Source organism: Theobroma cacao, chromosome 7, assembly GCF_000208745.1.
Source record: "Theobroma cacao cultivar B97-61/B2 chromosome 7, Criollo_cocoa_genome_V2, whole genome shotgun sequence".
NCBI lineage: Eukaryota > Viridiplantae > Streptophyta > Magnoliopsida > Malvales > Malvaceae > Theobroma > Theobroma cacao.
In genome coordinates this window covers 5243034-5254787 of record NC_030856.1, presented here as the reverse complement: position 1 = coordinate 5254787, position 11754 = coordinate 5243034, and the positions used below count along the sequence as shown (strand labels likewise).

Here is an 11754-nt window from a genome sequence, read left to right as displayed (position 1 = left end):
ATATATATATATATATATATATATATATTTTGCATGCTCAACCCTATTTTTTTTACATATCATAAGACAAAGCATATTATACATAATATAAGAAATTCAATTTCACATTGAGGCTAATTTATAGGGTATGAAAACACCGAAGGTATATCAATCACTTACCTAATTTTGTCGATTTCACTTTCAAGTAGCAAATCAAAAAATCCTCCTAGTTGCCTAATATTTCAAGAAATATGTAAACAAATATCAGGACTGAATTTGCAGATGAATTTGACAAGCGACTTTTCATTGACCATCCTAAGCACTTAAGGTGTATAGCAACCTCTATTGCAATTTAAAAACATTTTCAATTAATAAGGTAATATTTTTTTCAGTTAATAAAAATCAAATAAAATTGATATTTATACTTAAATCTTCAAATTAGTAAAGATTTTAATTTTTGATAGAAAGATAACACTAATTTCATTCATAAAAATCATATTTATAATTTTTCATTAATTTTTGATATTTTAATAAATAAATTTATAAAATATAAGGATATATACTTTCAGATATAAAAATATAGTAGAAATCGAATATCCAATATTTATGAAGTTTACAACAGAATGTATCACATATTAATTAAAATCAAAATTTTTTAAAAAATTAAAAGGAATTTTCTATTTTTTAAAATTTTTAAAATCTAGATGGTCATTTGGCCTACTTTGAGCTCTTATAACTCTTAACCCGAATTATTTCCAATAATAAAATCAACACCAATTTGAAATATCCATATCATACTACAACACCAAAATTTTTTTCGATTAAAAAGAACAAAAAATTCTTAAGTTTCGAAGGCTAAAATTCTCAAAATCGTCACAAAAATACTCAGATTTCTGAGTTTCCAGTATCAACGAGCCTAATTTGAGGTTTCAATTCTCTTAACACATGAAGCTTCTAACTGAGCCATTGACGCCAGATTAAATATCTCATTTCATACTACAAAAGGCCTTAAACAAATAACCAAAAATGTTACCTAAATATGAAGTTCTGATGACCCAAAATTTGAGTTGTGAAAACTGTTGAAAATCAAGTTTCTAGTCAGCTTCAAAAATTTGTATTTTCCTAACCACAAAGCCAAACGAGAAGCTACATAAACCATTGGAAAGATCTTTTCAAGACCTTTCAATTGGTACCCATCATGCGATCGGAAAGTCACTAGAACAGTATTGGATTTGAAAAGAAGTTAAAGAAACATAAACTAAAATTAAAGCCTAATCATACCTTGCTTTCTTGAAAAGATTTTTTTTTCTTGTTCTGCCTTTTTCTTCTCTAGGATTAGTTTCTCTCAAATGATTTTTTTTTCTCTGTATTTTTTTCCTTTAATCGTACTAAACTAACCTTAACTTTCTCGTATGTGATAAAATAAATTGACCTTACCTCTTTTCCTTTAAATGTGTAAACTGCTTTTGTTTAAACATGCCTTACTGATTTTTTTTTAAACTAATGTAGATAAAATTAACAGATTTTTTTTAAATGTGATAACATATGACTAATTGTGTTTTTTTTTTTTAACATGACAATATAATCTGACTCAAATTAAAATAAAACCACTCTATTTGGAAAAAGCTCCTTGTTTTTTTTTCCTGGGGAAAAGTAAGATATTGGTGAAGGAAAACAAAACAAGACTTCTTGGTTTAATTATTCTGTAATTAGTCAGCAAGACTGCAACCAATTGATCAGGACTCTGATTAAACAAAACCAAACGTGGTCAAGTGGGAAATATATGAAACCATTTTTAACCAAAAAAAAAAACGTTTGCCAACACTACAATAAAATAACCCAATTTAGCTAAGAATCTAATAACCAAGAAAATACTAAACAATGACTCGAATAAAATTGACTTGCAATCATTGTCATAAAAAATCAAGACCACCATCCAAATTGTTATTTGGCTTTTCTAATCATAACAATATTTTAAAAGAGCAAAACAATGAACTATGTTTTGTCTTTTAATCAAACAGCTCACATTTCAGGAAAAAAAGAATAGCTGACGTGAGACATTACTTGGCCGGATTATTAGAAGAAATTTCATCAATGTGAAACAGGCAATCAGACAAAGTCAGACCTTGTATTTGCCAAGAAAATGTCCAAAGAAAAAGTGGAGTTCAGACAAAGGCTGCTGTATATCTTTGCTATTTCCTGAACAGTTTCATTGACTCGCCCTCCTACCTTTTAATTTCTTCCTTTTTCCAGCACTTTTGCAGAGAGCATAAAAATTAGCAAGGAACATTGATTGCTGGTTCTGTTCTCAGCCTGTCTTCAATTCACTGCCTTTGTTCTCTGCATCTTCTACTGTTCTAGTCATATCTTCCGATAGCTATCTGTCAGTCAGGAAAGGTTCGTTCTTAACCTCCGATTATCTTTTATTCCCATAAATTGCTAGCATGTTTTACCTTCTTTTTTTAGTCCTTTAATTCGTTTGCTTTTCATTATGGCGTAGATTGTTGAATAATATTGTCTTTCCTTATGTTATTGCACTTTTGACACATAGCTCATGATCATTATGTCTGTTTTCTTTTAAAAAAGAAAAAGGGAAAAAACAACACTAGTCTCAAATCTAAAATCCTTAGTCGAACCTAACAGATCACAACCACTTGAACTAAGCTTAGCTTACCAGGTTTAGGGCTGAGGATTTCATATAAATGAGTGGCTAAGCTCAAAATTTATTTTTTGTTTACAATGATACTGAAAATTTGATTTTCCTGGTTAAATTATTTATTAAATTTCTATCTATTACTTCATATATCTTCAATCGATTTCCTTTTTAATTCCTTTATTTCATAAACTTGATATGCCTCTGCATCCATTCTTCAACGAATCAATACCACAATTTGGTGCAGGGACAAGCTATAATATGGACTTGATTGGACCAATCATTGAGGTTATTAAGTTCATTGGTCAACCAGCTAGAAAGTATCTAAAATACCACAGAAAATTTAGTGAATACCAGGATGATTTCAAACAAGCTCAAGCAGATTTGCATGATCGCAAGGGGGATATTCACCAACAATTGCAAGACGAGCATTGTTTTGGGAAAAAGCCAAAGCAGGAAGTTGAAAGTTGGCTCAAGAAAGCGGGGGAGAAGCTTGGTCATGCTCAACATGTTGAAGATAAAGTCAGAAAAGGGAACTATCTCTTTCGTTCTTGCTTAGGGAAGCTTGTTGATGAAACCACTCAAACAATAAAGGAAGTATATGGTCAAGGTCATTTCTCTAATGGCTTGGTGGTTGATGATCCTTCAACCATAAGGGTTAAACTACCAACACCGGAGTTAGCAGGTACGACTGCTATAACAGAAAAAATTTACGAATACTTGATGGGGGATGGAGTTAGAATGATTGGAGTGTGTGGGATGGGAGGAATCGGTAAAACAACCATTATGAAGGATGCCCACAATAGGTTGTTGAAAGAAGCTAAGTTTAATAAACTGATTTGGACAACTGTATCCCAAGACTTTGATGTTCGAAGGCTACAAAAGGACATTGCAAGCCAGTTGAAAGAAAACTTATCGGATCATGAGAATACAATTGTAAGGGCCGCAAAGCTATCAGAAATGTTGAGGAAACAGGGGAGCTATGTGCTAATTTTGGATGATGTATGGAGCAGCTTCTCTCTTGAGGATGTTGGAATCCTTGAGCCAACAACAGATAATGGATGCAAGTTAGTGTTGACAACACGTTCAGAAGAGGTTGTTCGGTCAATGGGTTGTAAGAAAGTCCAAGTGTCCTGTCTTTCTATGGACGAGGCAATGCAATTGTTCTTAAGCAAAGTCGGACAAGACATGTTGCTTAATCTAACTTTAGAATCAATTATGAAACTTGTTGTGGAGGAATGTGATGGACTTCCTCTTGCAATTGTCACAATAGCTGGTTGTATGAGGGGAATATCTGATCCTCTTGTGTGGCAAAATGCTTTGAATGAATTAAGAGGTTACATTAGAAACATCCAGGATATGGAAGATAAGGTGTTTGGATGTTTAAAGTTCAGCTATGATCGTCTGGAACAAAAAGACCAAGATTGTTTTCTATGTTGTGCATTATATCCTGAAGATTATGAAATAAAAAAAGAGGAGATAGTTGAATATTGGATGGAACAAGGACTTGTTGATGAAATGGGAACTAGACAAGCAATGCAGGGTGGCGGTAATTCTATTTTACAGAAGCTCGAAGAAAATTGTATGTTAGAAAGGGTTAGGGAGGGTACACACGTAAAGATGCATGATGTTGTTAGAGATATGGCATTGCATATCACAAGAGAAAGATTTTTGGTCAAAGCTGGTATGCAATTGGAAGAGCTTCCTGATAAAGAAGAATGGAGTGAAGACCTTGAAAAGGTTTCCTTGATGAGGAATTCCATATCAAAAATTCCTCAAAATATGCAATCTCCCAAATGTCAAAAGCTTACAACTTTGTTACTCTCAAACAATTCTTTTGAAGAAATTCCAGAATCTTTCTTTGAACACATGCTTAATCTTAAGATCCTTGATCTTTCTTTGAATTCGATTTGGAGTTTGCCCAATTCTATCTCCAATTTAGAGAATCTCACAGCATTATTGCTTCGTGAATGCTCCAAATTAGAAAATGTCCCATCCTTGTCAAAGAATCAAGCTTTGAAGAAATTGAATCTTGAAAGAACACGTATCAACAAAATCCCTCAAGGTTTGGAAATGTTGATAAATCTTAGATATCTCAATCTTGGATTTACCTTTGAGTTAGAAGAGATCCCCAATGGAATATTGTCGAAGTTGTATCATCTTCAACACTTGATCATTCATCCAGCATCATCAAGAGCGGAAGAGATTAAGACATTGAACAAGCTGGAACTTTTTGAGGGTTGCTTCACTAATGTGCATGACTTGAGCATGTATGCTGGTCAAAGAAAAAGGCCTAACAAGCACCAGATTTGGGTGAGTCACAAATTGATTGATCAGTGGTTCTATAACAAATATAGGTCTCTCTCTTTTGACAGAGATTATAGTAAAATGGTTACATTTGTGGGTTTTAATATGAATACTGAAGATCCAATTATTCTTCCATCTGATATTCGGCAACTACAACTACTTGAGTTCAAAGGCGGGAGATCATGTTTAAACAATCTTTTTGGATTAATAAATGTAACTGACTTGAAGGAATGTACAATTCAAAGTTGCCATGAATTGGAGTCCATTTTTTCCTCATGGTGTGCATCACTCCATACACTTGAGGTTCTTCGACTAACAGGTTTGTGGAATTTGAAATTCATAGTCGGAGAGTCAATACCACCAACGCCTGGTACTTTTTCCTCTCTTAAAGTAATTTATTTATCTATATGTGGAAAATTAAAGAATTTATTTCCAGCAAAGTGGGTTCTCCAAGATCTCCAAAACTTGGAAGAGATTGAGGTTGGGATTTGCAAACGAATGGAGGAAATAATAGCATCAGAGAAAGAAGGAATGAGTACCAATAACAATGTTATGTTTACTCTTCCCAAATTAAGGAAATTGACATTGTATCGTCTGCCAGAATTGAAAAGTATTTGTAAAACAAACCAAGTAATGGTTTGTGATTCTCTCCAACGAATTGAGATATGGGGTTGTCCAAAGCTAAAGAGGATCCCTCTGTATCTTCCTCTGCTTGAGCTTGACAATAGTCAACCATCTCCTCCTGCTTCTCTCAAAGAAATCTGTATACATCCAAAGGAATGCTGGGAATCAGTGGAGTGGGATCATCCTAATGCTAAGAATGTTCTTCTACCTTTGCTCAAATTTTGGGATAAGCGCAACAATCAATGGAAGCAAGCTGTTTGAAGAACTGTCATTAAAAGCATAACGTGAGTCCTTTTTTCTCATAAAATTGAAAATCTAGTTTCATCTTATTTTCTTTTCATTTCATTTTCTGTGCTTATAACAAATACTAAGATTACCAGACTTATTCGGTTTCTTTGTCTCCCTAGACACATACAATGGGAAAGGAGGTTGCAGGCCCAAATGCTGAAGTACAATTGCAATTCAAACATTTTGCCTTCTGATGTTCTATACTTTGTATTTCTAGAGTCAATTCAACCCTTTTTTCTGTTTGTTTCTTGAACTCTTCCAAACTGTGATTGTTAAGCTCAACTTCACACTCTCAAAAAAAAGGTTGTTGGTTTTTCTACTATCAAAGCAAGAGACTAAGCTTTGTTGTATGATTTGAAGTAAGGTTGCGAACTACTTTATTCAGTGTTTAATGCATGTCTATCAAAATTACAAGGTTTTTATTATTACTATTATTTTGCTTTTGTATCGACTCACCCATGAGTGATTTATAGCAATGTTTCTGGAGTAGAGAAATGCCAGATTAGATGCAAGATCTGGGCAATTTGGAACAAATCATTGTTTGGGGTTGTGACCAAATGGAGGAAATAATAGCATCAGAAGAGGAACAAGGAATGGTTAGCAGTAGCATCAAACAAGAACAACAGAACCAGCCCAAACATCAATGGCATGGAAACTTGCAACTATTCATCCCTTTTTCTTTCACCTCACAATTATCTCCCTTTGGCTTCCAATGATACAAATGCAACTGGTTTAACCCAACTGATCCATAAAATTCCTTGCTAATTTTACCCTACAGATACCGAATGGGTTCAACGGCAAACTTTCCCTTGTAGTGTTTATTTCCCCAATGTAGACAAAGAAAATCTAAAGGTGAGAAGGCTAGACTACAATATAGAGGACCTTTTACTGGACTGCAGGATTTGATTGAATCCATAGCTCACCTTTTGTCTTCCTTTCCCACTAACCCAGACAATATCTCCAGTCTTGAGAATTGTTCCATTTTTTGTAGCACTTGTCCAATTGACACGCGATTACTATAACACATAGAGAACATTTGAGTGGTCATCCATACGCTTTCACCAAAATTTCAATGGAAAATCAAAAGCTTCAACACCTCAAATCTTTACTTTGATTCTCCTACTAGATTGGATCAGTATTGTTTTGAATTAAAAAATTATACTAGTCGGGGGCTGTGGGGGGGATCGTGGCTCGGGAGAGTTAGGGGAGACTAGGAGAGCAGAGGAGAAATTTTAAAAGGGTGTTTAGGCCTTAATGTTCCACAGAATTCAGAGAAATTGAGGAATAAATAAAGGGTTATTATAGTAATTTCACACTCATCATAATGTTACGTATATATAATTATATGTTTACTTAATTTAGAAAAAATAGTGATTCAATTTTTTAGTTCGGTGAGAAAATTCTGATCTTGATAATCAATCGAACAATTTGAAAACATAAACCTTCAAAACCATCCCTTATACTCAAACTCAAATAATCAACCTATCGAAACCAAACTATGTTGGTTCCGATTGATTATGCAGCTACAATCGAATATTTGCTAAAACTTATCTGTTACTTGATCTTGAAAACGATTGTAGTTTAATGTAATTGACCTATAATTAGAAAGTACATATTTTATAGTATTTCCTACCAAGAATTAACTTGTCTCATTGATAAAAAGATGAGTAAAGCCAATGAAGTATTGTCTCAACAATGAGAAGAAAGTCTTACAACATTTTAAGTTTCAGGTTCAAACCTTAATTAGAGCTTGTATCAAAATTTCCAAGTATAGACAATTATACAAGATTTGAGATTTACAAAGAATATGTAATATTAGAAGTTATTGGAGAGGGTTACTTATTGCATAAAGGTATAAGTTTGGACATGCATATAAAAATTTTGAATGAAATCATTGCTTTCAATGAATCAAGAGAAGCTCAAGGAACATAGAGCTCTCTGTCTAATTAAGGCATAAACTTTTACTTGGATGCAACTTTTCTTGTTACGGATGATTAGCATCTGATACATTTCTTGTAATGGAGAAGTAGCCTTCAGCATCACCTTTACTTGAACTAATTAAACCTTTCTTTTCCCGCTGAGGATCATGTCTCCAACAAGCTTTGCTACATGAGATATACATTGAACATATTTTGGTTGATTCTGATATTTCTAATTACTTCTTCCCTATAGCCACTGCCATATCCTCTGAGTTTTCATAAAATCTGTGGTGAAAAGAGCTGAAAATTCATTGTTTCTTCTTTCCTAGCTTCTTTGGTCATTCAAAGAACACAAGAAATTCAAGGCAGGTAAGTTTTCAATATTTCCTATTGCCACATGCTTGTTTAATTTTTAGCAAGAGAATTCATTGCTTTGTCAAGTAACTTAGCAGCTTAGAAAATCATTCATTGCTTTGTAAGTGGCATATATGATAATTGATCTCAAGGCTGATTTTCTAAATCACGCACAGTATTTTCATTATTCCGAAAAAGTTTTAATGTTGTCATCATCTTTTAAGATGCCATGCTATGATTGATTTTGTAATGCATAATCTAAGGTCTAAACCTTCCAAGTGAAGTTCTATGCCTTGCAACCGAGACACAGGGACATTGGGTTCATTTATTGTACAACATGTAATTGAGGACAAAACCAACTGATGTTCCTGAATTGCTTAGAGTAAATCAAACAAATATTGAAATGGTAAATTACAAAGAAAACTCTAAAAAATTATATCCTTTTCATAAAAAAAATTCTATTTCACAACAATGAAATTCAAATTAAATTTTTATTCCAAAATCTTAAATCCAACTCCATTTGGAAAATTAACTACAAAACGATAGCTTAACAAAAAAAAAATTTAAAACAATATTGTTTTAGGTTCCTCCTAGTTTTTTTTTTCTTTTCTTTTCCCCCTTCCTTGTATATTTGTTTCTTTCCCTCTTTCCTTCTCTTCTTATTTTTCTTTAAGATCAACCACCAATAAAAGGGAAATTAAGAAGAAAATGTTAAAAAGAGGCTTTAAAATGTATAGAAGTACACCTTTGAGTCCATTAATTTTTCTCAAAAGAAAAATGGATGAAAGGTTTTATTTAAAATTGTTTCAGTTTTAAAAAATTAAGAATTTGAATTGTGACATTATAAGATTTTCTAATGTATACTTTTATCTATCTAATTTATCTAATTAAAAATTAAGATCAGGAAATTATAGGTTTTCAGCAATATATATGTAGATAAAAATATATGAAAGAATCAATTGCAAAACATTACAAAAAATTCATTTCGTAAATATCAAGTTTTATCAGAAATTTTTTTTATTATTGTTACATATTAAACTCATAGTGAAATTTACAATTCCCAATACATTAGGCAAGAACAAGTTTTTAATTTATCATTTATCTTTATTTACAATATATGTTAGTAAAACTTTTGATTGACGAAAACATATTGTTAATTATATTTTTATAGTAATATAAAAATTCTGATTGCATTTACAGTAATTTTCATTGAAAATATTCTTCTTAATTCCTAATAGAATTGAATACTTTACAATTCTCAATCTCTTCTTCCTTTCAGAATATGTTATAATTCCACAAAATAATTGAAGCAATTATTTTGCAATTGTGATGAAAAAAAGTCTAACCTTAAAAATATTGCTTTCTTTCTTCGTGTAAATCTCTCTAGGCATAGAGCTAGTTTGGGGACAGTGGCAAGGAATGTTGCTGGTTATATTACTTTCTAGCCCAAATACTGAAGTAAAATCGCAATTCAAACATCTTGATTTCTGATGTTCTGTGCATTGTAAATCTAGATTCAATTCATCCCTTTCTTCTTCACCAATTAGTGTTTGTTTGTTGAACTCTTCCAAATTGTGATTGTTAAGCTCTATTCCAGACTCTCAAAAAAAGTGTGTTGGTTTTCTACCATCAAAACCAGAGACTAAGTTTTGTTGTATGATTGGATTTGAAGTAAGGTGGTGAACTACTTTATTCAGTGATTAATACATGTCTATCAACACTAGAACGTTTTTATTATCCTTGTTCAGAGACTAAGAATTAGAGATGTGATCCTTTTTTCTTGGTTGCATTGTCCTGTTCTAAGTTGTTTTTTTTTTTTTTCTACTTTGAAACTTTTTTTAAGTCTTGCCTTATTATTCTATGGGATTGTGGAACTTATTCTCAGCTAAGTGGGTTCTGCACTACATGGAAGAGATTACTGTTATATGTTGTGACAAAATACCATCAAATTTACTCTTCCAAACTAAGGAAATTGGCATTAGCTAATATATCAAATTGAAGAGCATTTTTAGTAAAAATGGAGTAATGGTTTGTAATTCTCTCCAACACATTCATATAGGATTCCTCATATCTTTCCCTGCTCGAGCTTGACAAGAGAAAACCATCAACTCCTCCTCCTTTCCAGGAAATCTACGTGGATTCAAAAGAATGGTGGGCATCAGGAAATCTACAGATGAACAGGTATGTTGTCCTAAAGTTAACAATCACATTGAGTCAGTTTCTCTACCTCTTTTGATCCTACTCCACAAAAGTAAGTGTGCGCACTCACCACTCATGCACACACGGTAAATACTTTTTCTTTTCATCTCAGTGGTCAAGGGTTCCAATTTACGTACTTACCTTTTCAAAGTGGACAAACGTGGAGCTGTAGGGAGATCAATAGATGTAATCCGTTACTCAGGTTGTTATGATGACCTCAAACAAGATCTGGCTCGTAGGTTTGGCATAAAGGGGCAGCTGGAAGACCGAGGGAGAGCAGGCTGGTAACTAGTCTATGCGGATCATGAGAATGATGTTCTGCCAGTAGGAGATGACCCATGGGAGTAAGCCCTTTCATTCCTTTTCCCATCTCTTATTTTCATTGTTTGCCTCAGTGAACAAGATCTGAGCCATAGGACCAAATCCATGGTATATATTAAATTTTTGTAACATTGGGGATTTGCCAGGTCCCGTGATTTTCAATTTAGTTAGTCCTTCTCTTGACAGTTTTAACGTCTGGTCCATTTCAGAGAGTTTGTCTGCAGAGTCCGATGCATCAAGATCCTCTCGCCTTAGAAACTCCAGGTCCATCAGATGAGTTTGGAGATTCTGGGAACTCTTAATCAATCCTGTAGCAGCTCTCGACAATGGGAACGCATAAACTAGCCTAGCAACAAGCAAATGATTCTTAGTTGTTGGTGCTCATAGCTTTCCATACGAAGTATATTTGGTTGCTTCGTTTTCCTTCAGTAACTTATCAGATCGAAGAAGGACAAAAAGTCAAGAGATGATCCTTTTGCAGCAAGATAGCCGTTCACTTACAATTTTGGCTGAACTTTATGCTAGAAAAGAACAGATACATCATAGAAGCAGAAGAAAAGGAAACGATCGCCAAATAAATGAAGCCTGCCTCTCTCCACTCCATTGGAAGGGACAATTCAGCTTATTCAAGAATCCAGTTCGGATAAATGCTTTAAACTCGTTAATAGGTTCATTCTGTTATGAAATTGATATTTATTGTACAATTTTTGGTTTGATGCACGTTGATCAGATCTTATCAGTGCTTAATCTTTACCTTTCGTCCATTTTACAAGGTTTTCAGTTAGATTCAATTTATGCTATATTGTAGTTGCCAGGTTGCCCCTGCCCTGCTTTAAAACTAAACAAAATATGTATTGCACTGTCACAATTTACTAATACATTACACCATACAAAACCATTTCTCTGCTGAAAAGCTATAGCTGTCTAGGCTCATCAAGTCTCAACAGGGCTAGAAGCTTTCTTTGTCTTCCACAATGATTGTAAAAACTGAAAATCTGACTAGATATTTGTTTTTGTTTTTTAATTGAAGGAAAGGGATTCGAATCTGACTCTCTAGGTAAAGGGATCATACATTAATCAATTAGTCAAATGTTCGAGTGCAAGTACTGC

The 11754-nt window shown here is 33.3% G+C and overlaps 1 protein-coding gene and 1 long non-coding RNA gene across 3 annotated transcripts; both read left to right on the top strand.

Annotated features, from left to right (window-relative positions):
* Positions 2349-6282, top strand: LOC18594000 (probable disease resistance protein At4g27220). Of its 2 annotated transcripts, XM_018125149.1 has the most exons (3): positions 2349-2376; positions 2880-5847; positions 5971-6282. In XM_018125149.1, exon 2 carries the CDS (start codon positions 2894-2896, stop codon positions 5822-5824), a length of 2931 nt encoding a protein of 976 aa, XP_017980638.1. In that variant the 5' UTR covers positions 2349-2376; positions 2880-2893; the 3' UTR covers positions 5825-5847; positions 5971-6282. The 2 variants fall into 2 exon arrangements, with proteins under 2 accessions (XP_017980638.1, XP_017980637.1); XM_018125148.1 differs by lacking the exon at positions 2349-2376 and having other exon boundaries at positions 2817-5847.
* Positions 8019-11408, top strand: LOC108662978. Its single transcript, XR_001928888.1, has 4 exons — positions 8019-8139; positions 10184-10305; positions 10436-10667; positions 10854-11408. It is a non-coding gene; the product is annotated as an uncharacterized LOC108662978 (long non-coding RNA).

Bases quoted from the DNA above. Each gene is read 5' to 3' on its own strand.
- LOC18594000 (XM_018125148.1), top strand. From the start codon at position 2,831: ATGCCTCTGCATCCATTCTTCAACGAATCAATACCACAATTTGGTGCA.